Below are 27,346 nucleotides of genomic sequence, written 5' to 3' on the forward strand. Positions count from 1 at the left end.
ATGACTCTTTCACCTTAAGCCAATTAAAGCAACAATGAAGATAATCAGTGATTTTCCTACTTATATCAGGTACCTCCCTTTTAGGTCAATAATGTGTTAGCACTCCATCCTTTAGAAATCAACTTTTTATTAACTCAAATCACTCATAATTTACAACCAAAGCAACAATCCATGAAGCTGAGCTTGGCACTACTCCTCTAGGATTCCTCCGCTCCTCCAAGACCTTATAAGGTTTTTAGGGAGATGCTTCATGAAGAGAAGAGAGACCTCTAAACTCAGCCAAATGGCTTTTTAAATCACCCACCCTTCTTTTGGACCAGCTGCTCAGTCTGACCAAAAGTTGGGAGAGCTCAATAGGCAGAATTATTCCAATAAATAATTTGAATTACCATATTCCCCATATCCACCATGCTATTCAAAACTAATAATCTCAGATAGCAGGGAGGATTCAGCCATCAACCAATAAGGAGATAAGTTCTGGGCAATTTGTGCTGTAGAAACTTAAGACTGTACACCGACCCTGGACTTCAGAGTGTTGCCCTTTTCAACTGCAGAGCTGACAGTGGGGAGAAATCATTTTCCCTTCTCATGAGGCAACTTCAGGGCTAGCACTAGAATTGTTATCCTGAGGGGAAGCACTGGCTCCCCGTGGGGTGACTTCAATAATACGAGGTTTATCAATGATGCGAGCTGTCTGGTTGCCCTTCTCCACAATGCCAATGATCCAGGCTTGGTGTCCTTCTCCATATTTAGGTGACTTTATTTCAGCACAGAAGCGGGCAGCTTGCTCCCGGGGTAGACAAATCAGCAGCCCTCCTTGTAACAGAAAGACAGCAAATTATAATCATCAAAAAAATGATATTTTCCCATCCCTCCGAAACCACAGATTAACCTAAACTCTTACAATTTACTTAATTAATGCTACACAAGACAGATAAGATTTCATAAAGCTCAGTTTTTCCACAGAAAAACCGTACCTAATTACTCAGACACTGTTTTGTTTTGTTTTAATTTCAGCAGTTGTGGGAAGACTAGGGAAGTGAAGCAATTTTGTTATATGTTTGGGAATCTGCAATTGTTGCTAATTTACAAGTCATTTAAAGGTATTCCACAGAATCCAGGTCTACATTTTGCTTGTTCCTTGCCTAGTTTATCCAACTTACCAGAAGTCTCTGGAGAAGTCCCTTGGAGGAGCCTGGACCGGTTGCCACATGCTTTGCTAATAGCAGCCATCTTGGCAATGATGGGTAGATTATGAATGACAAATGATACTTCGCTACGCTGCTGCTTGGCCAAGTTCTGTGCGTGGCCTAGAATCCCAAATCCTGTAATGTCTGTGGCAGCATGGGCATTGAAAGTATGCATCAAACTGGCAGCTGAAGAGAAGGAACAAATGTGGCATAAGTGATAACAAAATAGTTAAGCCTGTATACGATAGCTCCTATCTAACTGCTATCTGTCCTATAACTAAAACAGCAAGAATCAATCCTTTATTATCTAGTGCTGATTTTTAATAGGCATCTGAAGTTGTTGGCAGCAATATATGCCCAGAAGAATTAGTTAATTAATTCACATAATAAGTGGATTTATAGCTGTTACGTATTAGGAAGCTCCCAATAAAATCAATTTTGTACAAGTCTAGCTCCGATAGCATATTAATCTAATTGCAGCTCAATTATTTTAATTTTGCCTCTATAAGCCAATGAACTGTAATTTTACAATTCCAAAAATGTTACCAATTGTGTGGCGAAAACCTTGTGATCATTTCACACAGTTTGTTGTTTCGCAGATCAGTACCAATTATGCTCAAAATATCTTGCCATAGTACATGAAGTACTTTTAATGTCATGTTTTTAACTGTTTCCCTAAATAGGTTTTTGTAGGGAGATACGATTGAATGCCATTTGAAAATAAAACAGCTCTTGTACTAGAGGTTGTCTGACCATACTCTTATGCATCCGTTTAAAGAACAGAGGTAAGATGTTTAAATATGTAGAGAGCCAAGGCTACCTTGTGTTGCAAACTGAGTAAAGATCCAAACCCATGTTTAGGTCCCTACCTGTTCTGTTCAGCATGGCCATACTAAACATGGCTTCCTGGTAGGCCAATTCAACATCTTCTTTGGAGACCACCAGTTTAATCTTATTCCACCGCTCTGGCTGGAAGAATAATACAAGCATTTGAAATGGCTCTAAGGTTTCACTCTTCCCTAGCAGAAGAAAGAATATCAGTTCATCATGACATCAATCAAGACTCCTTTGTTCTTTGATACAAACAAACTTAGTTGGGGTAAAAAAACACAATTTTCCCTGCTATTTACCACCTTCATGTCCAATAATTGATAGATTTTGGATGGAATACAGTATTCTAAAGTCGCCTTGCAATTTGGAGCCTGTTGTCAGAAAGTGTTTTGCACTTTTCCATCTGTGTATGGGAGTGGGGTTAATTTTCTCTTGGTATACATAAACACAGATACGTCCATTTCCCCACGATAAATACTTACATTATCTAACCACTGGTGAGCATTTACAGCCACTTGAGTCCCCAGAGGCTTGGTAAGCACAAGGACATCTCCTGGAACTGCACTGTCTGGCCTAGAATCAAAGGAATTTTTTCAAAAAAAGTCTTGCCTTATTATTTTCTGTCTTAATCTATAATCTGCAAAGCTTAATATTTTACACTAAATCAAAAAAGAAAAAAAATACAGTAGTCCCCACTGACAATAATTGGGATTGGGAACCTCACTAAGTAACACGGTTATAAGGCATGGCATCACGTCTCCCTGGACTTGATAGCAGTTCTGGTTACTTGCATTTCTGTTCAGCATGGCCACAAGAATGTACAACAAACCACATTCTATAGATTTAGCTTTGGGAATAAAGAAATAGGATTTTAAATAGCTCTCATAACTAGCTCCACAGTTGGTGCTTTAAAAATCCCCAACTTTTGGAAAATCCTATAAGGGATATTCCCAGAATTGATCAAGCATCTTCATTTCTTTAGGAGTAACCAAAGATTATCCAACAAACAGAACAAAAGTATCCTAATCACCTTTCTGTATCAACAGATTAGAAATCAGCTGTAACATATTCTAGTGAACCAAACTACAGGTGGGTGCAAATAATTTGTAAAACATTCCTGGATGACTCTGAGAAAACTGGGTGTAGCTGTTTGGGCCTGGAGTGCTATATTAACTGATCCATTTGTATCTCAACATGCATGGATTTGTTAAATGCAATGTACGAATCCAGATACTGTTGGCAAAATGATCTGTGCCACCTTCAACATCACATAATAGGCTTATCATTGTTTGCTTGCTGTGTGTTATCAGAATAACTGCTAGTCTTTTTCTATTTAAATTCTAACCATCTCTCAACCTGCTGAAGATCCTTATGACACCCATTTTTAGAACCTTCCATATTAAATCTGAAAGCATCTTCAACAGATGAGGCAGGGTGATAATTAGGCAAATGCATTTTACACCAGTACTATCTCAACATGATATAAACCCTCTGAATTAGCATTCTCAAAGTTTAAGCTGATTTAAAATATTTAGAATATTGATTCTAAATTATATACAGGTAGTCCTCGCTTACCAATTGCCTTGTCTAACAACTGTTTGAAATTACGACAGCTGGAAAAAAAAACCAGTTTGCAACCAATCTTTTTATATTATTAATGTTTTCTTGTATGGACTGCATCAGTAGAGGCTAAATCTCTGAGCCTCTGTGGCTCAGACTGCTAAAACAGTCTGTTATTAACAGCAGCTGCTTGCAATTACTGCAGATTCTAGTCCCACCAGGCCCAAGGTTGACTCGGCCTTCCATCCTTTATAAGGTAGGTAAAATGAGGACCCAGATTGTTGGGGGCAATAAGTTGACTTTGTATATAAATATACAAATAGAATGAAGACTATTGCTAACATAGTGTAAGCCACCCTGAGTCTTCGGAGAAGGGTGGGATATAAATGCAAATTAAAAAAACAATTTTGTTGTATACATGATGTACAATGACAATAAAGGTTTTGAATTTTGAACGTTGAACATTTATGACCTCACAATATTTTGTGGTCACATGGCTGTCATTCAAATACTTGCAACTGATGTATATTTATAATCATTGCAATGGCCCATGTTCATGTGATCACCATTTACATGTTTAATAACTGCCTTTCAACAAGCAGAATCAATGGAGAACACAGAAGTGAAATCCCAAGTTGCTGTCATATGATGGCTTGGTTAATGATGGAAGCTGAAGTGAGCTTGTAAATCCAGCGAGGTAATATTTCACTTGGTGACTTCATAGCTTTGCAATGGAGTTGCTGGTTCCAGTTGTGGTTATTAAGCAGACTATCTGTAGCCTGTTTGAAGAATATTCTGCTTTTTCTCTAGATCTAAGATTTGGAGAAAGTGCATTTCTGTTTATGTCCAGAATATTCCAAATCACTTTCATTTTGGAATAGGTATCTCTGGAAATGGATGACACCCTCTTCCCTATTACCTTATTCCATTGGAGAAATGAAACTTCCAAGAAATATTGGAGGATTCTGAAAATAAGCATGCTGTTTTTTGATCTCTAGTTCTGATTCATGTGTCAAGTAAAAATTTATAGGAATTTGAGAGGGATGGATATTACAAATAATTCAGAAGGAACTTCCTATTCTGATAAATCTTGTTAACTTCAGAATTACTACATACAGTCCATGTATTGATTCACTGGAGTCTCATTTTGTACATGATTTGGTGTCCCACACAAATATTAATATAGTTTAGCTTCAAACATAATATTTACTTGCTTTGAGTTCTATTCAACTTTATCTAATTCTTCTTTTAAAATAATTCTGTAACTTAAATTTATTAAATTACATAAAAAGATATTTAGTTCAATTTACTAATCACTAGTACCTGAGTAAGAACTGAGTTAGTAACAAGAATTCTCATAGCAATTATAGACTATACAACATGTTGGCCTCATCTATATACATAACTGAAATGTTGTACCCTACTTTTTCAAATTCCCACTTGCTAATAAGAAGTTCAATACTCACATAATAAATTCATTGGGCTGACAAACAACTGTTGCAACCCCACCAACAATGATCCAAGGATTCAAGACAGTCTGCCCGCCAGTTACTGAAGTGCCACCATCCTCTGCTGCATCCCGGAAACCCTTGATTATCAGAGGCATGATTTTTTCCCGCTCCTGGAGACAAATGGAAAAAACCAACTAAGATAGAGTTTTGGTTAATTATGCTATTGTAAGTGAATGAAATTATTGGCTATTCACTGAAACTTATTTAAACAAATGATGACTTGGTGTATTATGAAACAAAGCTACTTGTAATTACAGATTAATATGCCTAATTATTAAATTAAACATTACCTGTCTGAATTGTGAATGATGAAAGTAATGATTTTTAAAAACTGTTCAATTCCATCTTTTGATTCAAAAAAATTCAATGTATAGGAACATAACTCAGTGCTACACTAACCCTAGAAACAATAAATTGGGGACAGGCTAACACTCAATGTTTCCTTTATTCATTCAAGGTGCTAGACTTCTGGTTTGCACATTTTAGGACAAAAATCACAACTCATAACTTGAGTTGTTGCATTGAACCCAGTCAGCATATTAAAAAAAACATTCAAATTATTTTACGAAATAAAATGTTTCTCACCTCCTCAGTCATTTTTTGGCTCACACTCAGCAGCATAAGCATGTTGTCACATTCTGTGATGCCCATGGCATAAAGGTCACTCAGCACATTAGCACAAGCAATGCGGCCCTAAATCAGAATAATGAAATGACTAGAACCGAGCAAGAAGGACAAGGCAACTATTATAATCAGCTGAGGAGGAAACCTAATTTCAATGACACAGCTCAATCCTTTCTAAATTGACCAATACTTCCTCCATATTCTCACCAGCATGCCAACTCACCATCATATAAGGGTCTTCTACTAGGGGGTAAAAAAAGTCTGTAGTCTGCACCAGGGATAGACCCCCATGCCTCAAAGGAATCACACAGGAGTCCATTCCAATGCCTGTAGAGAACAGGGATCACAGCGTTCTTGAACGTTTAGAATTATTTCCAATTCAAACAATTACTTGGAAGTTGATAGTCTGTATCTTCATTTTCATACTTTATGCAATAACATAGGAAATGTGATGAGGCAATGTCTAGATTACACAATGGAGAAGCAGCAAACGGGATTAACATCAGAGGTGGGTTTCAGCAGGTTCTGACCAGTTCTGGGGAACCGGTAGCAGAAATTTTGAGTAGTTCAGAGAACCCGTAGTAAAAATTCTGACTGGCCCTGCCCCCATCAATTCTCTGCCTCCTAAGTCGGCAGGAAATGGGGATTTTGCAGTAACCTTCCCCTGGATTGGGGAGGGAATGAAGATTTTTATAGTATCCTTCCCCTGGAGTGGGGTGGGAATGGAGAAAGGAGCCCACCAAGCCATGCCACATCCACCAATCCACACCCAAAGAACCGGTAGTAAAAAAAATTGAAACCCACCACTGGTTAACATTTCACAGTCAAGAGCCATGCACCATGTTAAGAGTGAATTTTGTAACCTCCAGTAAGCTAAAGTTAAAAACAATCCCAAAGTCCAACGACAAATCGTTTCTGCAAGACCGAATTGTCCACAAAGTGTCCAAGACTTGTGACAAAGTTCAAATCAAGGGAGATCTTTAACAGAATGCAGCATATTATCCACCTGTAAGATTATGTGGGAGCGGAAAAACTAAAATCGAGCCGTATGCAGTTTATTTAAAATCATTTCCAGAGTTTATGTGAAATAAAAAAGTTTTAAACAGCGCACCCATTCGATCTGTAGCCCAGACGTCACCCGCGGCACAGTATCGCCCTCTCCTAACCCGCTCTTCGAATTTGTGCACTACTCCTCATCCCATCATTCCCTCCTAGCGCTCCCATCAGTTTTGAAACATCCCCGCGTGGTAGCCCCTAAAAGGCCGCATCCGACGCTTTCCCCGCCAAGCCTTACCGAGGGTGGGAGGAGGACTCCCGGCAGCCCCCGTGTCCCCGGCCCCGGCCAACTCAGCATGGGAAGTGCTAAGTCCCTCCAGGAGTCTGAGCAGCGTCTCCTGGGGGACTTTGCAGCCTCATCCACGCAGCTCCCCGTAGCTGGTGAGCCTCCAGCCCGGGCTCAGACCCAGCGCCTCAGGCTCGAACGGCCGGTAACCGGGCGGCCCGGGCGGCAGAGCGGCAGGACTTGGAGCGGTGGCTGTCGCCAACGAAGGGAGGGTGGCAGAGGGAGAACCGGCCACCGCCGCCATGATGGCTCCACAGCAGAAGCTTCTTTCCCCGCGAGAACTGGGGCAGGGGAGAAAAAAAAACCGTTCGCCAAGCTACGCTCGGGCAGGGCGGGGGTTGTCCCCAACCTAAGGGAGGGGGAAGAGCTGGCACGCATTCCGCCTTCACCCGCCCGCGGGTGGTTCTCTAGCCGAGGAAAAAATCTCGCGAGACGTCGAGGGACGACGCTTCCCGAGGTTCGCGTTTAAACTGTAACCAGGGGCAGCGTGGAAGGGGGCGTTCCAGACAAGGAACTAAAATTTAAGCTTTTTTCCCCTCTCTCCCTTAAACCTTCTGGGATCTAGAGCAGGGGTCTCCAACCTTGGTCCCTTTAAGATTGTGGACTTCAACTCCCAGAGTTCCTCAGCCCGTTTTGCTGGCTGAGGGACTTTGGGAGTTGAAGTCCACAAGTCTTAAAGGGACCAAGGTTGGAGACCCCTGATCTAGAGCGCAATTATCGCGATATGAATTTACCGAGGGTACTATGTACCTGAGGAATATCATTTGGCGTAAAAACATGAGACGGAGATTTCTAGTACTGGACAGGAATGTTAAGGACACAATTGGTCTTGTTTTCTTTGCGCAGGGCAGAAGTAGCTGGCCACTATAGTTTTATGAGATGCGGTTGTAATTCGAAGTCTGGTCCACAGGCTTTGCTGATGGTTTCTCATCTATGTATCCAGACTGTATCCTATATAGCTTTTCAGGATTGGCAAACTACTATCCTATATCCATAAGTTTCATTGTAGTCACCTTTTAAGAGTTCCAGGCAGGGCTATTAGCATACAGCCAAAAAGTATGTACCTTTTTAATCAAATATTTGTCCGTATTAATCGTGTTTATACTAGACCAAGAATCCTTCAGAATTATGATGGGTTACTGCCTCCAAAATGTCTCTGAATTTCAATTTCAAAAAGATGAAATTTGAATATCAGTGTTCAAAACCATACCTGGATGCTGTGATTGCACTATTTAAAGGTTCTTTTTGGCATATCTCAAACCCTAAGCATAACCTAACTTTTACAAGGTGGTCCATACAAGAAGCACCCCCCAAAATACTAACACTAACTTTATTATAAGGTTTATATTAACAGAAACTGGCAAGGCTGAACCATTGCAAGCCTGCAAACCTTTTACAGCCCAAAGGTTTACATTAAAGAAACTTGCAAGCCTGAAAGTATATTTCTGCCCCATCACTTTTTCAGCCCTTGAAACTAAGGAAGGTCCCTTCAGAGACGTTTGCCCTGCCCACATTCTTTCTGGGAACTAACTGCTGCTTATCCAATCACGGAACTATTTATGATAAAAGTAATGTATGCATGAGAATAAATGGAATGCAAATTTCCATGAGCAGAAAGTAAGACAAGGATGACTGATGTCCCCTTGAATATATTATTTAATATAATAATATATATTATGTCCCCTTGAATATATTAAATATGTTATGTAATATATTTATGGAGAAATATATAAGAAATGTTTGTTGTACATAAAAAAATCCTTCTAGATCAGATTTTGTTGTTGTTAGTTGCGAAGTTGTGTCCAACCTATTGCGACCCAATGGACAACGTTCCTCCAGGCCTTCCTGTCCTCTACCATTCTCTGGAGTCCATTTAAGATCACGCCTACTGCTTCAGTGACTCCATCCAGCCACCTCATTCTCTGTCGTCCCATTCTTCTTTTGCCCTCAATCTTTCCCAGCATTAGGCACTTCTCCAGTGAGTCCTTCCTTCTCATTAGGTGGCCAAAGTATTTCAGTTTTATCTTCAGGATCTGGCCTTCTAAAGAGCAGTTAGGGTTGAGCTCCTCTAGGACTGACCGGTTTGATTGCCTTGCAATCCATTAAACATGATTAATACAGCACCAGAGTTCAAAGATCTAGATCAGATTATGGCCCTCTTAATCCATAAAGAATGCAAGGTAGTTTGACAGACAAAAGGAAGTGAATTATTGGGAGTTGTGCATAAATATTTACATATTAAGAGAATGGAGATGAATTTGGCTACCTTGTTATAATAGTTACTAAAGATGGATAAATGCAAGGGGAAAAATTAAAATATGCAAATTCTGGTAACGTATATGATCTAAAACGGGTTGCCAACCTTTCGGACCTCAGGGACCACTAATATTATTTTTTTAAAAAGATAAGTAGTATTTAGTGCAAATATAAAAAGTGCAAATAATTTTTCTGCGGCCCACCAAAATTTTCTCGTGGACCACCAGAGCACATTTCTACCTGTTTTGTTACATTGGTGTGACAGTTGGTATGTTAGGAAAAATATGAAAGTTAAATTAAGGGAGAATGGAGGTTTTTTAAAAATCAGAAGAGATAAAATGATTCTTGGTATTTAATCTTGAGAATTAAGAAACGAGGAATTAAATACTATACACAGTCCTGCAGGATGCTAAAGAAAGAGGGAGTTAGAATTACCAAATACAATATTGTACTTTGCAGATTGTTGCTTAGTTTAGATGAAAGAATGGGTGAAATAGGAGGTTATTGGAATTGGAAGGTCATGATTTAAGATTGGGATAGCATGATTAAGGTGAATGTAGATTTTAAAAATCATTTTATTAGATGCGCCATATTGAGAATTTGGAATAGGTTTAAGACAAAATTATCTCTTAAAATCCCTTTCAGGTTGTCAACCCAAGAAGCCCTTTTTAAAAGAAAAATGATGGTTAAAAAAAATGGTTTATCTATGCTGATTTGCTGAAACTTCCCAAGGAGAACTTAATTGAAAAACAAGAAAAAACTTGGAGCTTGAAGGTTTTACATGGAATTGCTTTCCCTATGCTGAGCTAATGAAAGTATTTAATTGTTTATTTATTTTATTTTATTTTATTTATTTTATTTTGTCACAACAATATATGTAGGTATCATACAAAAAGATTATATAGTATATAAACACATATATGAGTAAATATAAGGGGGTATAAGCATATATATAGGAAGAAGAAAAGAAAAAAAACAATAGGACAGGAACGGTAGGCACGTTTGTGCGCTTATGCACGCTCCTTATGGTCCTCTTAGGAATGGGGTGAGGTCAATAGTAGAAAGTTTTTGGATAAAACCTTTAGGATTATGGGAAGAGACCACAGAGTCAGGTAAAATATTCCAAGCACTGATGATTCTGTTACAGAAGTCATATTTTCTGCAAGCTAGATTAAAGCGGTTGACATTAAGTTTAAATCTATTAGTTGCTCTAATATTATTGCAATTAAAGCTGAAGTAGTCTTTAATAGGAAGGACATTACAATAGATGATTCTGTGAGTTAAACTTAGGTCTTGACGAAGGCGACGGAGTTCCAAGTTTTCTAAGCCTAGGATTTCAAGTCTGGTGGGATAGGGTATTTTATTGTTTTCAGAGGAATGGAGAACTCTTCTTGTAAAATATTTCTGGACACGTTCAATTGTATTGATGTCAGAGATGTGGTGAGGGTTCCAAACAGGCGAGCTGTATTCTAGAATTGGTCTAGCAAATGTTTTATATGCTCTGGTTAGTAGTGTGGTGTTTTTGGAAAAGAAGCTACGCAAAATTAGGTTTACAACTCTTAGAGCTTTTTTGCTATGTAGTTGCAGTGGGCTTTGGCACTTAGATCATTTGACATGAAAACTCCAAGGTCTTTAACGGGATGGGGGTCGTCTGTAAGGTAATGTCCATCTAGTATCTATTTAGTTTTTGGGTTCTTTTTTCCTATATGTAAGACTGAGCATTTGCTGGTTGAAATTTGGAGCTGCCAATTTTAGACCAAGCGGATAGATGATCAAGGTCGTTTTGAATGATAGAAGTATTGTCTGTGGTGTTAAATAGTTTGACATCATCAGCAAAGAGAAAACAATTACTTGAGATATGGTCACAAAGATCATTAATGTATAGTATAAAGAGTGTTGGTCCAAGGACGCTGCCTTGAGGAACGCCACTCTTGACAGGAACAGGATTTGATAAAGCATTGCCAATTTTGACCACTTGTTGTCTGTTAGACAGAAAAGCAGATATCCATTTGTGGAGGGTCCTGAGATGCCATAGGATGTTAGTTTTAGGAGAAGTTTATCGCATACTACTGAGTCAAAAGCTTTGCAGAAGTCTACGTAGATTGCATCTATTGATTTGCCTTGATCGAGATTTGAAGTCCATATGTTTTTGCAGTGGAGAAGTTGTAAGTTACATGATAATTTTTTCCTGAAACCAAATTGTTTGTTGGAGAGTAGGTTGTTAGTTTCTAAGTGTGAAGTAATGGATTGGTTGATGATAGATTCCATGACTTTGCAGGTGACGCAGCAAAGGGAGATCGGTCTGTAGTTTTCGACTGAGCTGGGGTCTCCTTTTTTGAAGATAGGGATGACTTGGCTAGTGACCAAAGTTTGGGAAGAGAACTGGTAGTGAAAGCTTTATCAAAGATAATACTTAGGGGTTCTGCTATATTAATGGAAAGTTTTTTTAAGAAGTATGCACATAGTCCATCGGGTCCGATAGAAAGCGATGGTTTTAAGTTGTGAAGAGCTTTTCCAATGTTGTCTTCTGTGAAGTCTATTTGAGTTAAATCATCATAGTCATTGCTGGTTCGTTTGTTTGAATTGAATTGAAGTGAATTGAATGAGAAGGCTTATAAATTTGAAAGCGGTAAAACTGAATTTGCTGTAGAGCTCTGTACAAATGATCGTATTATTGCTAAGATGCACAAACCTTTATTGAAAATGGAAACAGAAGACAAAACATTAAAGATTGTATGATAAAATGAGCAAAACATTTTTGGATATAATAAACAGTTTAATCACTAGGAGAGTATGTGGAAGAAAGGGTTGAAATTTACATAGAATCATAATCTTAACAAGAATTTTCATAAAATGAGGTAACATTGGTACAGGTAGTCCTCGACTTACAACTCATTTAGTGACCATCCAAAGCTACAACAGCACTGAAATAAGTGACAATGACCATTTTTCACACAACTGTTGCAGCATCACTGCAGATCACATGATCAAAATTCACATGCTTGGCAATTGACTTATAGTTATAACTGTTGCAGTGATCTGGGGTCATGTGATCAATGTTTGTACTTTCTGATCAGCAAAGTCAAGGGGGAAGCCAGATTCACTTAAAAACGTGTTACTAATTTAACAACTGCAGTGATTCACTTAACAACCATGGCAAGAAAGGTCGTAAAATAGGGCAAAACTCACTTAATGTCTAATTTAGTAACAGAAAGTTTGGGCTCAATTGAGGTTGCAAGCCCAAAACTACCTGCACTTTGTGAAATGTATACTGAAGTCTAAGTATACTATGTTCACAGAAAATCGCCATAGAAAGGTGATTGTACCGAAACACCGATCATTACCTTCGCACGTCAAAACACACTCACACAGCGCGGAGATCCGCTCTCCGAGTTAACGGGACAAACAAACCCCAATCCAACTTTCTAAGCGTAAAGTTTCAGACGAGCCAGATGGAGACTGAGCACCTGCTGAATGCCGGTTCGCTGACAATCCCCCTCCCTTGGGGTGAAATTGCAAATGGCAATTCAGCCTTGGAATGAAATGGCAAATGGCAAGCAAATAAATGGCAAAACTGTATTTTTGGGGGAGGTGGGGCGGTTTCCGAATGAAAAGTGACTCTCCGAAACGCGTCTCTAGACGAGCCGTCGCTATGGCGAATTTTCTCTCCGGAAAGAAATAGGAAGTCCGGTTAAACTAAACATCCGGGCGGACCCCTTGTTTTGAGCGGATTGAAAGTGAAAGCAGCGGCAGTCTGAGTTGGGCTGGGCTGGACTTGGCCTGGAGGGCTTCCTGTGCCGCCCTCCGTTGCCCAAGTAGGACGGAGCACCGACTTCCAGCTGGAGAAGGAACTGGCCCTCGCCTTCAGCACCATGTACCGGAGGGAGAGGCAGGATGAGATTGAGGTAGGCGCTACTTACTCTTCACGGTAACGAGAGGACAATATTATTTTAAAGAAAGGGTCTCGAGGAATTGGCAGTATTTGGCCTGCGAAGGACTTTCCTCCGAGTCGGTGGTCACCCCATAGCAGGAGATTGCAACACCCTTCATCTTTGATCAGCATCCGATCTGGGGATGGGGGGAGGGGTTGTGTGAATTGTTTTTCTGTCCGATCTAGAGGATGACATGTCTGAAGAAGGCTGTTTCTATGTAATGCAGTAACTCTCGGCGAGAAAATACTCGCCTGCAAATCCCCGGAGGAACACCAGAGGGCAATAAAGAGGGAACCCATGGATCATTCGGATTTCTGCAGCTACAGTTCTAGGGGCAAGTGATTTTGATGGCAATTTTAATAAAAGTCATCAGTATCAAATCAACAGGCCTTATGATTCAGTATCCTGTTTCCAAAAAAATGATAACCAGAACTCTCCTGTTGTGTCCTATCTATAGTATTTGATATTCATTGTTAAACCATCTTTATCTGTCTGAGAAATAGATTACCCTATTATTCTGTTATAACTTCCTTGTTGGTTGCTATCCCATTTCTACCTATCATTAACTAACTTTCCTTTTGCTCCATGGGCCCCACACTAAAGTTCCAATACTGGGCCACATTGAAGAAAAAAATATTGATAAATATAGTAAAATATTAAAGCAGAAGAGAAGCCATCGGAGAAGAGCAGCAAGACAAAGAAAGAAAGAGCAATAGGAATAGGACATTCAGGAAGTAGTGAATATTGTACATTGCACTGTGCAAGAGGATTTACACAAAGAATTTTTGTTTTATTTACTCAAGCTATCATCCTTTGAAACCTGTTTGCCCAACCAAGGACAAAGAAAAGAAAAGACCAAATATAACGTTTTAATAAAAGCTAAACAGAAAAGAACAATAATTGCATCAGAGGAATAGTCTCAGATTTTTACTGTTGTTACCAGAGTGAGGGCAGGAAATAACAGGTTATAGAATTTTATATGTGAGTGGATAGTCCAAGTTCCTACCCAAAATATTTGTAACCACAGACTGTCAAATTATTGCAGAGTTTCTGACTTTGCCAGTATAGATGCCTGAATATGCATAGAATTAAATTAAAATTTTATAATTTATAGCAATAATTTAATGATATATATGGATATCTTTTAAGCTAGAAAGGACAGGCTTAAAAGTCAGTCTGAAAAGATATGAAAAAAAAATCAGTAAATAAAATTTCAATTCTTTTTCCAGAATCACCAAACATATCACTCTTTTCCTATAGCTACTCAATAACTTTTATTTAATCATTTCTGAGCTCAGGCTTCATTTTTCTAAAATGTTTATCATGGCTTGGAGAGAATTTTGCCAGCCAGGGGCAATTGCTTTAATTAAAGAAGTTTGTGCAAAACACGAAATTCAGAGTGTCCCTTTCTGATTCATATCTAAGAGGTCTGCGTCAAACATTTTGAAAATGTGTTCAGCTCAAACCAGGGTGCTTCACATTTGACACATTGGGAAAGCGATTGGCACCGTCTGGGTCTAACGCAAAACAGCTGTGTTAACACTTGAAATAATTGTTTGAGACTCAAGATGGCATGTTTTAATACAAAACAGTTTACATTTAAAATGTTTTGCATACTACTGAATATATATATGTTCCATCAAGAGCAGCGCTGTATGCTTTCTAAACATGCAGTTCCCAGCCTGGGTTTGCTAAATGAATATAGGAAAGAGACAGTTTAGAATCCTCCTGTATATTTCCCGGATGCTCCCAATTTTCAGCAAATTGGGCCTCTTCCTTCCCTTTATCTGCTCTGTCAGTGGCCTGGAGTTTATCAGAGGGAAAAATGTGTTTGCCCCAAGTATTAATAGAACTGCATTATGCTTGCACACTCTCATTCCCTAGAGAAGGAAGTGTACAGTTAAACATAAAACCTTTTGTATCCTATGGTTACCTGGCCTTGAAAATGATTTTAAACATAGGAAAATGCTGTTGTGAAGAAGGGGATCGCACAATCATTGTGGCACTGAAATAAAGAAAAGTCTTGTTTTGCAGAATAAATACCATGTCACAAACGTGTTTTGAGCAGTAGTGCCTAGAAAACACAGGCCAGTAAACTTTAGGGTTTTTTTAATTTGTGGTGATGCCTTTGAATCAATGTTGACTCCTGGCAAGTCTCTCTAGGTTTCCTGACAGATTTCACAAGATTTGCCCTTGCCATCTTCATAGGACTCAGAGAAAACTATCCCAAAGTCACTTTGTGGCTTTGTGCCCAAGGCAGGACTAGAACTCATGGTCTCTCTACCTCCTGTCAAATCACTACCACCAGCTGGCTCTCTATCTAGCAAGCTGGCTGGGGAATTCTGGGAGTTGAAGTCCACCAGGCTTAGAGTTGCCAAGGTTGGAGACCCCTGCTCTAGATTACTGTTTGTCAGCTAGATGTTTTTGGAGATTCTCAGTCATCCAGGTTATGGTTGTCCAAGAGCTGCTTTTCCAAAGGCAAGGGGATTTTCTTTGTTATCCCTTGAAGACATTTTGCTTCTCATCCCAAGATGCTTCTTCAGTTCTTGTATGAGAAGTGAAGCGTCTTTAAGAAAAAACAAAGAAAGTCCAGTTGTTTTTGGAAAAGCACCTTTGGGTCTGTGGGCTAGCTTTGCTCTTTTCTAATGTACAGGCCAAACAGTATCCAAACTTCTAATTGTGCAAAGTTAAATTTAACTAATGTAAATTAGAGGCTCCCATTTGGCCTCCAACCAATAGCTTCATTAGTATTGTAACTTCAAAAACACCAGGCGTAAGCACAACCAATATTCTGTAGAAAAGGGGAATCAATTCTTAGCAGATGCACAGAGACCAAACACTGATTTTTAGCTCAGTGAATGGATTTGTATTCAGGAGTCCAGCTAGTTTTGTGTTTATCTTGAGTGAATTGTTCTGGGCAGGGAGGGGGCAAAGGTACAGAAAAAATCCCTGATGTAACGCTAGTGCAATCTGTAAATATTGTTCCTTCTTACCAGAAGTGCCAGAGGACAATGGCGCAACCAATGTCACAAGCTAAGTGATCTGTTTATTGTTGACATCTATCTTTTCATTCCTGTCAAGTTTCCTCTAGTTATTTGCTTCAGAAAAACCTTTGAAAAGTCTGGGAAGACTGGGAGCATCAACAGACAACTGGGTTAATGGGCTTTCCTTTAGTGCTTAAATTAGCAAAAAAAGGATGCTGGCAAGGACAGCATCTGTGGTTGTCATTTTAGCTGGCCCTATTTAAGGGCAGTAGCTGGGGGATTCCTCCTCAGCTTCATTTCTCCTTTCCACTGAACATCACAGATTGGTGGATGGAACAGCCTCCAATTCAGGGGCGCAATGCTCCCGGTTCGGACTGGATCGGGCGAGTAGGTAGCGGAGATTGGGGCTGGTTCGCCGAACCGGGAGCAATGGCTGGCTGTTCACACCCCTAAACCGGTCCACGGCCCGCAGTCCTGCCATGCTTGCCTGCCCTCCACGCTGCCTTCCACGCTGCCTTCCTGGTGTCCAGCTTGCGAAGGCAGGCAAGCATGGCAGGGCTGCAGGGAAGGAGCTAGCAGCTTACTGTCCCCCCCACTCAAGCAGTGGCTTCCCTGCTCAGCCCCAACAAGCTATGCATCCATGGTGCCAGCACCAGCATCCCGAGAGAAGCAGAGAAGAAATGCCGCTGCTTGAGTGGGGAGGGGTGGGGGGTGGCGAGGAGAAAGGCAAGACTCAGGGATAGGTCAGGTGGAGCTGGCTGACTCAGGGCTGCTCAAAAGCTGCCTCCACTGCTGCCAAAAGTTTGGGTGCCTTGGCTTCAGATCGCTCCCTTCCTCCCTCACACACACACACACAAACAGAGGTTGGAGAGCTCTCTTATTCACTCTCTCTCCCAAGCGTCCCATGCACAGCCCATTTGAGGAAAGGGCACGCATGGCTGGGCATGTTCAGCTGCAGTTGGAGGCCCGGGTGGAAGGCGGCTTTTTCTGCAGCATCCCCCTCCCCTCTTTGGATTGCCCTGCGAGGGGGAGGCTGTACCTTTGCAGAAACGGGGTGGGCGGTTTGCACAGAGGATTGGCATGGGGGGATGCACAACCCTCTGGGATAAATAGCAGGGCAAGAGAAGGCCGAAGGTTCGCTTGGGCAGTCAAACCAGAGGGAAACTCAAAGCGTTGGGGGCTTCAGAAAGGCAGAATGTGCTTTTGTGCAGCTCCTGACTTCTGTGACATTCTGTGAAAGACAGAATGTGCTTCTGTGTCAGAATGTGTGGAGCTCCTGGTTCTAATAGTGAGTGTCATGAGTGATGTCAAGTTGGCCACGCCCACCCAGTCACATGACCATCAAGCCACACCCACCAAGCCACGCCCACAGAACCGGTAGCAAAAAAAAAAATAGATTTCACCCCTGCTCCAATTGCTCTCCTTAATGTGGAGTTGGGTGAGTGTGGGCCGTTATCTGGGATGGAGGTTTTAACCAGTTTTCCTTTGCATGAATAACAGGTTATTGACATACAGCTGTCCCAGTTGGTGATTTATCACCTGGCCTATTTCTGAATATGTGTATGGTGCTTTTAGGTTCCGAAATAGCCTGGGTATAGGAAGGGTGCAAGATGAGACAGGAGTAGCTCTGTTGTTCATTGGAAGAACTTTCATCCAATTTACCCCACATCCTCTCCCTAGTTTGTCAACAGGGGAAGCTCAGCAGCTAAAAAGAACATTAGAAGCTGGGTATATCCCCTCTATCTCTGTCATCGCCAACCTCATCAGATATTGTTCTGCATCAGGAAAAGCTAAAAATCAATTTAGGCAGCCTTCATGACAGGCCTGGGTGACACAAAGGAGATATCATGAAGACATAACCTTTAAAGAGGTTAAAGCCTAGTTCAGACATGATAAAGTTGCATTTCATGCCCAAGCCTACAGCCCCTTGCAACACTTTCAGGAACAACCTTGGCTTGAAATACCTAGAACAACATAATGAAAAGTAAGTTCATTGATCTTTCAAGATGTAGCAAAGGCCTTTGACAATTCGAACTGGACTTTCTTATTTAAATTTTTGGAAGATATGGGCTTCATGTACGTGTGTTCACATTTGGGAACTGGTAGTGAAGGTAAGTGAATGCCACCCCGGTTTGCAACACCACTTTCTAATCACTTTCAGAAATTATTAGCTATCCTAAAGCTATTAGAGACCTTCAGAACAATAAGTGTGAAAAGTTATTGGGTAAGTTTACTTCAAGTCTGAACAAAAATAATAATATTTATTTTATTTATTTATTTATTTATTAAACTTATATACCGCACCATCTCCCATAGGACTCAGGGCGGTTCACAGGCATATTAAAACAATATAAAACAATATAATAAATAAACATTTAAAACCCAGGTTAAAACTAAATATTATCAAAGCCTGATCACTAAAACAATAAGAACCAATAAAACCCCCATTAAAATTTGGTTAAAACATTTTGTTCTTAGGCTAGTCCCGCACGCTGAAATAATAGAGTCTTCAGTTCACGTCTGAAGGTCCGGAGGTCAGGGAGTTGTCGTAATCCAGGAGGAAGCTCATTCCACAGGGCTGGTGCCGCCACAGAGAAGGCCCTCCCCCTGGGGGTCGCCAACCTGCATTGTTTGGTCGACGGCACCCTGAGGAGGGCCACTCTGTGGGAGCGCACAGGTCGTTGGGAGGCAATCGGTGGCAGAAGGCGGTCTCGAAGGTATCCCGGTCCTAAGCCATGGAGCGCTTTAAAGATGGTAACCAAAACCTTGAATTGCACCCGGAAGACTACCGGTAGCCAGTGCAGGCCGCGCAGGATAGGTGTTATATGGGAGCAACGCGGTGCTCCCTCTATCACCCGCGCGGCCGCATTCTGGACTAACTGGAGCCTCCGGGTGCTCTTCAAGGGGAGCCCCATGTAGAGAGCATTGCAATAGTCCAGGCGGGAAGTGACGAGGGCGTGAGTGACCGTGCGTAAGGCGTCCCGGTCAAGGAAGGGGCGCAACTGGCGAATCAGATGGACCTGATAAAAAGCTCCCCTGGCGACGGCTGTCAAATGATCCTCTAAGGACAGCCGGTCATCCAGGAGAACGCCTAAGTTGCGCACTCCCTCCCTGGGGGTCAGTACTTCCTCCCCCACAGTCAGCGATGGTGTAAGCTGACTGTACCGGGAAGCCGGCACCCACAGCCACTCTGTCTTGGATGGGTTGAGTCGAAGCCTGTTCCTCCCCATCCAGACCCGTACGGCCTCAAGACACCGGCCCATCACCTCAACGGCTTCATTGGGGTGGTTCGGGGTGGAAATGTACAGCTGGGTGTCATCAGCGTACAGATGATAGTCCACCCCGAAACCACGGATAACCTCACCCAGCGGCTTCATATAGATGTTGAACAGGAGAGGCGAGAGGACAGACCCCTGAGGCACCCCACAAGTGAGGCGCCTTGGGGTCGACCTCTGCCCCCCTGCCAACACCGTCTGCGAACGGTCAGAGAGATAGGAGGAGAACCACCGATACACGGTGCCTCCCACTCCCAATCCCCCCAACCGTCGCAGCAGGATACCATGGTCGATGGTATCAAAAGCCGCCGAGAGATCTAATAGAACCAGGACAGAGGAACAACCCCTGTCCCGGGCTCTCCAGAGGTCATCCACCAACGCGACCAAAGCCGTCTCGGTGCTGTAACCGGGTCTGAAGCCGGACTGGAATGGGTCCAGATAGACAGTTTCCTCCAGGTGTTGAGGAAGCTGATTTGCCACCACACTCTCAACAACCTTCGCTAAAAAGCGAAGGTTGGAGACTGGACGATAGTTCGCTAAAACAGCCGGGTCCAGGGAGGGCTTCTTGAGGAGGGGCCTCACCACCGCCTCTTTCAAAGCAGCGGGGAAGACACCCTCCAACAAAGAAGCGTTGGTAACTTCCTGGAGCCAGCCTCGTGTAACCTCCCGGGTGGCCAGCACCATCCAGGAGGGACACGGGTCCAATAAACATGTGGTGGAGTTCAACCTGCCCAACAACCTGTCCATGTCCTCAGGAGTCACAGGATCGAACTCCGCCCAGATAACATTCTCAAGACCTGTCCCCGTCATCCCGCCTGAATCTATCCAATCAATGTCCAAGCCGTCCCGAATCTGAGTGATTTTATCAGACAGATATTGAACAAAATCCTCAGCGCGCCCCTGTAAGGGGTCCTCCCGAGCCCCCTGTGTGAGCAGGGAGCGGGTCACCCTAAACAGGGTGGCTGGGCGATTATCTGCCGATGCGATGAGTGTGGAGAAATAGTTATGTTTCGCCACCCTGATCGCCACTAGGTAGGTCTGAATATATGACCTTACTAGTGTTCGGTCAGGTTCGGAGCGGCTGGACCTCCAGGCGCTCTCTAGGCTTCTTTTCCGGCGCTTCATCTCTCTCAGCTCCTCGTTGTACCAAGGAGCTGGTCGAGTTCGTCGCCGGGTCAGAAGCCGCAAAGGCACGACGCGGTCTAAGGCGCCAGCGGCCGCCTCATCCCAGGCAGCCGCCAGTTCCTCAGCCGAGCCGTGGGCTAACTCCCTCGGAAATGGCCCAAGCTCCGTCAGAAACCTCTCGGGGTCCATCAGGCGCCTGGGACGGAACCATCGAACCGGTTCCGTCTCCCTGCAGTGAGGTGTAGCGGTCCAAAAGTCAAGCTGAAGGAGTAAATGATCTGACCATGACAAGGGTTGAGATATTAATTCCCCTATCTCCAGATCATTTAGCCACTGTCCCGAGACAAAAATCAGGTCCAGTGTGTTACCCCCGACGTGGGTGGGGACCGCAACTACCTGGGTCAGGTCCAAGGCCGTCATGGAAGCCATGAACTCCCGAGCTACCATTGACGAATCACCCGCTGACGGCAGATTGAAATCCCCCATGACCATAAGTCTGGGAGTCTCAACCGCCGTCCCGGCTATCATCTCCAGCAGCTCGGGCAGGGCTGCCGTCATGTAGCAAGGAGCCAAGTACGTGATCAGCAAGCCCACCTGCACCCCCCGGCCCCACCTCACGAAGAGGGTTTCACAACCAGCTATTTGCGGGACAGCAACCTCCCTCGGATCGAGACTCTCGTTAATGACAACCGCTACCCCCCCACCCCTACCCTGGGCCCTCGGCTGATGAAATGCACGGAAACCCGGTGGGCACATCTCAGTGAGGGGAACCCCCCCCTCCGTGCCCAGCCAGGTCTCCGTGATGCCCATTAGGTCCGCTCCCCCCTCTTGAATAAGATCGAATATGAGGGGGGCCTTATTCATGACGGACCTAGCATTACATAACATCAACCGAAGGTCCAGGTTCCGAGGGATATAGCCACTCGGGGCCTGAGTGAAGCCAAGGGGCCCGGAGTGCGGTATCGCTTTCAGACAGCGAGAACGCACTCCCCGGACATGATACGAGCCCCTGCTTCCGCCATACCTGCCCCTCCCACTTACCGTGCAGATGGAAATGCCCACATGTGGTTGAGCCTTGACCTCCTCTAAGACCTCCATTTTATGAACCTCCAGATCGTGAACTATAGAAGGGACTAGCCTAATCCCCTGTGGGTGTGCCCCCTCACCCACCCCACCCCATAACCCTTTTGTTGATTTAGATAAAAATTTACAAAAAGCTGAATTTAAAAACCTCCTTAACCCTCCCTTAGAAGCATGCCACCTCTCGGGATTCCAAAATCCGTCATCAAGGTAGGCCCTCGATAGAGAGGAGGGCCACACCCGCGAGAGGGGGGCATCTCGTAGTGCAAGAAGCTGGTTATGTGAAAAAGTCATCAGAGTCTGAAGAAATGGTGGTATCCTGGTCAGTCGAGATCTTAAACGACAGTCATTGGGTAAAGTCCTTAGCAATGAAACGAAGAGATCTAAAAAAGTGCATGGTGTAGACAGCATAGTCCTAGGTGAAACTAAGATGGTCCATCACCCAGGTTCTCACGAAGATTCCAAAATAGAAAGAAGAGCAGCGACCGTCGCCGCCGCGGGACGTCTTCCGCGATAGCCCCTCGCCATCGCCGTCGTCACCGCCCCGGCATCCAGCAGCCGCTCACGGAGCCCTCTAGGACCCCCCAGCGGAGCCCCCAAGAGGCCACAGAGCCCCCCCCGAAGGGGAAGGAGGGGAAAGGGCGAGTCAGTCACCGTCGCCCACGCCGTCAGAATCCCACTGCCGGCGCCACAGATGGTAAAGGCAACCCCGTCACCCCAACACAACACCCCCCCAACAGCAGGGGCCCCAAGGCCCAAGGGCCCCATCAGGTACCCGGAAGGGCTCCACCAGTCTTCCAAGATGGTTAAGATGTTTAAGGGCCAGGGCCCAAGTGCGTCCAAAACACAGCTGAGAGCACCACTGGCTCCCCAGGGAATAAATCGCCGACAGAAGGAAACATCGGCGACTGTCTCCCCCGACAAGTCAGCAGGGCCACAGCCACCCTCAAGGCCCGATCCGCTGGTCTTCGCCATCACGACGTGCCGCAGCTCACCCCCGGCACGTCCTCGGCCTTTCTGCCACCTCCGTTCTCCCAGACCGCCTCGTCACCGTCACCCCCGTTCGTCCTCGCTGCTCCTGACCGTCTCAACATGAAACCGCCAGCCACAAGCCGAAGAGACGCCTGGGACGGAACCATCGAACCGGTTCCGTCTCCCTGCAGTGAGGTGTAGCGGTCCAAAAGTCAAGCTGAAGGAGTAAATGATCTGACCATGACAAGGGTTGAGATATTAATTCCCCTATCTCCAGATCATTTAGCCACTGTCCCGAGACAAAAATCAGGTCCAGTGTGTTACCCCCGACGTGGGTGGGGACCGCAACTACCTGGGTCAGGTCCAAGGCCGTCATGGAAGCCATGAACTCCCGAGCTACCATTGACGAATCACCCGCTGACGGCAGATTGAAATCCCCCATGACCATAAGTCTGGGAGTCTCAACCGCCGTCCCGGCTATCATCTCCAGCAGCTCGGGCAGGGCTGCCGTCATGTAGCAAGGAGCCAATGCGTGATCAGCAAGCCCACCTGCACCCCCCGGCCCCACCTCAGGAAGAGGGTTTCACAACCAGCTATTTGCGGGACAGCAACCTCCCTCGGATCGAGACTCTCGTTAATGCCAACCGCTACCCCCCCACCCCTACCCTGGGCCCTCGGCTGATGAAATGCACGGAAACCCGGTGGGCACATCTCAGTGAGGGGAACCCCCCCCCCCGTGCCCAACCAGGTCTCCGTGATGCCCATTAGGTCCGCTCCCCCCTCTTGAATAAGATCGAATATGGGGGGGGCCTTATTCATGTCGGACCTAGCATTACCTAACATAAACCGAAGGTCCAGGTTCGAGGATATAGCCACTGGGGCCTGAGTGAAGCCAAGGGGCCCGGAGTGCGGTATCGCTTTCAGACAGCGAGAACGCACTCCCGGACATGATACGAGCCCTGCTTCCGCCATACCTGCCCCTCCCACTTACCGTGCAGATGGAAATGCCCACATGTGGTTGAGCCTTGACCTCCTCTAAGACCTCCATTTTATGAACCTCCAGATCGTGAACTATAGAAGGGACTAGCCTAATCCCCTGTGGGTGTGCCCCCTCACCCACCCCACCCCATAACCCTTTTGTTGATTTAGATAAAAATTTACAAAAAGCTGAATTTAAAAACCTCCTTAACCCTCTCTTAGAAGCATGCCACCTCTCGGGATTCCAAAATCCGTCATCAAGGTAGGCCCTCGATAGAGAGGAGGGCCACACCCGTGAGAGGGGGGCATCTCGTAGTGCAAGAAGCTGGTTATGTGAAAAAGTCATCAGAGTCTGAAGAAATGGTGGTATCCTGGTCAGTCGAGATCTTAAACGACAGTCATTGGATAAAGTCCTTAGCAATGAAATGAAGAGATCTAAAAAAGTGCATGGTGTAGACAGCATAGTCCTAGGTGAAACTAAGATGGTCCATCACCCAGGATCTCACGAAGATTCCAAAATAGAAAGAAGAGCAGCGACCGTTGCCGCCGCGGGACGTCTTCCGCGATAGCCCCTCGCCATCGCCGTCGTCACCGCCCCGGCATCCAGCAGCCGCTCACGGAGCCCCCTAGGACCCCCCAGCGGAGCCCCCAAGAGGCCACAGAGCCCCCCCCGAAGGGGAAGGAGGGGAAAGGGCGAGTCAGTCACCGTCGCCCACACCGTCAGAATCCCACTGCCAGCGCCACAGATGGTAAAGGCAACCCCGTCACCCCAACACAACACCCCCCCAACAGCAGGGGCCCCAAGGCCCAAGGGCCCCATCAGGTACCCGGAAGGGCTCCACCAGTCTTCCAAGATGGTTAAGATGTTTAAGGGCCAGGGCCCAAGTGCGTCCAAAACACAGCTGAGAGCACCACTGGCTCCCCAGGGAATAAATCGCCGACAGAAGGAAACATCGGCGACTGTCTCCCCCGGCAAGTCAGCAGGCCACAGCCACCCTCAGGGCCCGATCCGCTGGTCTTCGCCATCACGACGTGCCGCAGCTCACCCCCGGCACGTCCTCGGCCTTTCTGCCACCTCCGTTCTCCCAGACCGCCTCGTCACCGTCACCCCCGTTCGTCCTCGCTGCTCCTGACCGTCTCAACATGAAACCGCCAGCCACAAGCCGAAGAGACGCCTGGGGGCGACGGGAGAGTGCCGGGGAGGCCGGGGGCGGCTAGCCACCGCCCCGCTCAGGCCCGCCGCGCCTGGAAGCCACGCCCAGGAACCGCCGTCTTCAAGCTGCCTACTCCAACGCCTCCGTTTCCGTCGCCCCGACCATTCACGAGGGTAAGAAAACCCTCATCGGGACGACGAGATGGTCTGCTGCCAGGTGCAGGGGCCATGCTGACAGAAAGCCCCCTCCTTAGCCCAGCATAACCATAGAACCACCAGCCTCCGCTCCGCTCCGTTCCACTATACCGCCATCTTGCGCATGCGTAGAGGGTTTAAGTTTAAGAACTTAAAAAATGAAAGAAACAGCAAAAAGCAAATCAACTGGCTCACCTTATCTGAAGGGCTTTAAACTAAAGTTGGAGGGAAAGAGAGACAAATTTTAGCAGCTACTGGTAATTCAAAGAAGAGGAACTCAGACACAAAACAGGAAATGTAGGAAGCAAATGCAGGGTTAGTCAAAAAGGCATCAGATGCCTATGCACTACTATTTAAAGTATGAGGAACAAACAGGGTGAACTTAAAGTTCTAGTACATGAGAGCAAACATTTCCAGTATCAAAACTTGGTGGGATGAAACCAGTGGTGAAATGTAAATTTTGTTACTACCGGTTCTGGCTTGGTGGTGGTGGGGGTAATGTGACTGGCTGGGTATGGCCAACTTTTTTTTTTTACTTTTAAAAGCATTTTTTCTACAATCTCTTTGGCTAAAGAGGTTGTAGAATAAAAGCTTTTAAAAGGCTCCTCTGACAATCCCAGCTGAGTTGCCTGATCGTCAGAGGCTTTTCTTTTAAAAGCATTTTTTTTTGCCTTTAAAAGAAAAAAAAGCCTCTGACTATCAGCTGAGCCTTGCGATCATCAGAGGCTTTTTATTTTTACTTTTAAAAGCATTTTTTCGGCCGAAGAAAAAATGCTTTTAAAAGTAAAAAAAAATAACCTCTGATGATCGTGCAGCTCAGCTGGGCATGTGGGAAGGGCAGGGATTTTTGCTACCAGTTCTCCGAACCACCCACCGCCAGTGCTATTGGATCAGGCGATCCAGTCCAAACCGGGAGCATTTCACCCCTGGATGAAACCCATACCTGGAATGCTAGAAGGATTTAAATCGTTCAAAAGAAACTGACCTAACAAAAGACAAGGTAGAGTTGCATTGTATGTAAAAAATTACCACACCGCTATAGAAATGCAAAAAAACAAGGAAGAAAACTTTCTTGAATGCATTTGGATTAATATAAAGGAAAAAGGAATGGCATTGCCACAGGTGTACAGTACACACCATCCAACCAAATAGATAAGCTTTCCTAATCAGTTAATTAAGGTGTGCAGGAAGCATACTACAACAGTAATGGGGGACTTTAACTATCCTGACATCAACTAGGAGACAAACTCTTCACCAAGTGGGTGAAGGTCAAACAGGTTCCTGGTCAAACAAACCCAGTAGACAACTTTGTCACGCAAAATGTAGAGGAGGGAACTAGAAGGTCAGCTATACTGGACTTACTAACCGAGATGAAATAATAAAAAGTTTCTTTCAACATATATAAAGCAAGAAAAAAGGAAACAATTGGTTCATTAATGGTAGAAGGTAATAAGGATGTGACAGCCAACAGGGAGAAAGCAGAATTGCTTAATTCATTCTTTGCATCTGTCTTTACACAAGAGATAGTTGAACTATTTTGACAAGCAGTATTGTAAAAAACAGACCAGAAATACAATTAAAATAGGCAAGAAAGGGGTAAAACAACACATATCCACTCTAAATGAGTTCAAATCACCAGGACCAGATGGATTATATCACAGGATTATATAAAGGAACTGGGAGGCATGGTCTCAAAACCACTGAATAAAATGTTTCAGAGATCTGGAGAACTGGGGAACTACCAGAGGACTAGAAAAGAGCTGATGTGGTTCCCATCATCAAAAAAAAAGGGGTGGGGGTGGGGAATGGATTCAGGAAACTACATATCAATCAATTAGACATCAATACATGGGAAGATCCTGGAAAAGATAATCAAGATCGATCTACAAACACAAAGAAACAAACAAAGCTATTATTAAAAGCCAACATGCTTTGTCAAAAAACAGATCGTGCCAAGCAAACATTATTATATTCTTTGATAAAGTGACTAAATTAGTGGATCAACAAAATGCTGTAGACATTGTTTACTTAGACTTCACTAAGGCATTTGACAAAGTAGACCACACCCTACTTCTTGCTAAGATAGAAAAATGTGGGATCCACCAAATGGATTCATAACTGGCTGACAAACTGCAGTCAATGTAAAGTCCTTAATGGAACTACATCTACATGGGAGGGAAGCATGCACCCCAAGGTTCTGTCTTAGGCCCAGTACTTTTCAACATCTACATAAATGATGTAAATGAGAAGATAGAATGAGAACTTTTCAAATTTGCAGATGACACCAAGCTGGGCGGAATAGCCAACATCTTAAATGAAAGATTCAAGATTCAGAAGG

At 44.3% G+C, this 27,346-nt stretch overlaps 2 protein-coding genes across 5 annotated transcripts in view; one reads left to right on the plus strand and one right to left on the minus strand.

The window, feature by feature from the left end:
* Positions 1–110: 110 nt before the first annotated feature.
* LOC131191306 (selenide, water dikinase 2) lies at positions 111–7,478 on the minus strand. 4 transcript variants are annotated; one of them, XM_058169329.1, is made up of 8 exons: positions 7,011–7,476; positions 5,940–5,956; positions 5,678–5,785; positions 5,048–5,202; positions 2,504–2,594; positions 2,060–2,159; positions 1,164–1,376; positions 111–816 (listed from the first exon to the last, which is right to left on the minus strand). In XM_058169329.1, the coding sequence occupies exons 1-8, from the start codon at positions 7,300–7,302 to the stop codon at positions 587–589; spliced, it is 1,206 nt and encodes a 401-aa protein (XP_058025312.1). In that variant the 5' UTR covers positions 7,303–7,476; the 3' UTR covers positions 111–586. The 4 variants fall into 4 exon arrangements, with proteins under 4 accessions (XP_058025312.1, XP_058025310.1, XP_058025314.1 ...); XM_058169327.1 differs by having other exon boundaries at positions 5,940–6,043; positions 7,011–7,473; XM_058169331.1 differs by lacking the exon at positions 5,940–5,956 and having other exon boundaries at positions 7,011–7,214.
* A 5,579-nt stretch (positions 7,479–13,057) lies between these two features.
* The window catches only part of SHFL (shiftless antiviral inhibitor of ribosomal frameshifting), a 42,417-nt gene continuing 28,128 nt past the window's right edge, over positions 13,058–27,346 (plus strand). The window contains exon 1 of the mRNA XM_058171026.1: positions 13,058–13,219. Within this exon, the coding sequence (XP_058027009.1) occupies positions 13,187–13,219 (33 nt within the window). The 5' untranslated portion in view covers positions 13,058–13,186. The remainder of the gene's footprint in view (positions 13,220–27,346) is intronic.

Source organism: Ahaetulla prasina, chromosome 2, assembly GCF_028640845.1.
Source record: "Ahaetulla prasina isolate Xishuangbanna chromosome 2, ASM2864084v1, whole genome shotgun sequence".
NCBI classification, from domain to species: domain Eukaryota; kingdom Metazoa; phylum Chordata; class Lepidosauria; order Squamata; family Colubridae; genus Ahaetulla; species Ahaetulla prasina.

What these genes read in the sequence shown, in the direction of transcription:
- LOC131191306 (XM_058169327.1), bottom strand. Translation starts at nt 6,035, where the DNA reads ATGGACTCCTGTGTGATTCCTTTGAGGCATGGGGGTCTATCCCTGGTG. An exon ending in GCCAAAAAATGACTGAGGAG is followed by an intron (nt 5,203 to 5,677) that starts GTGAGAAACATT and finishes ATTTGTCTCCAG; the next exon opens with GAGCGGGAAAAAATCATGCC. An exon ending in CAGCCCAATGAATTTATTAT is followed by an intron (nt 2,595 to 5,047) that starts GTGAGTATTGAA and finishes CTTTGATTCTAG; the next exon opens with GCCAGACAGTGCAGTTCCAG.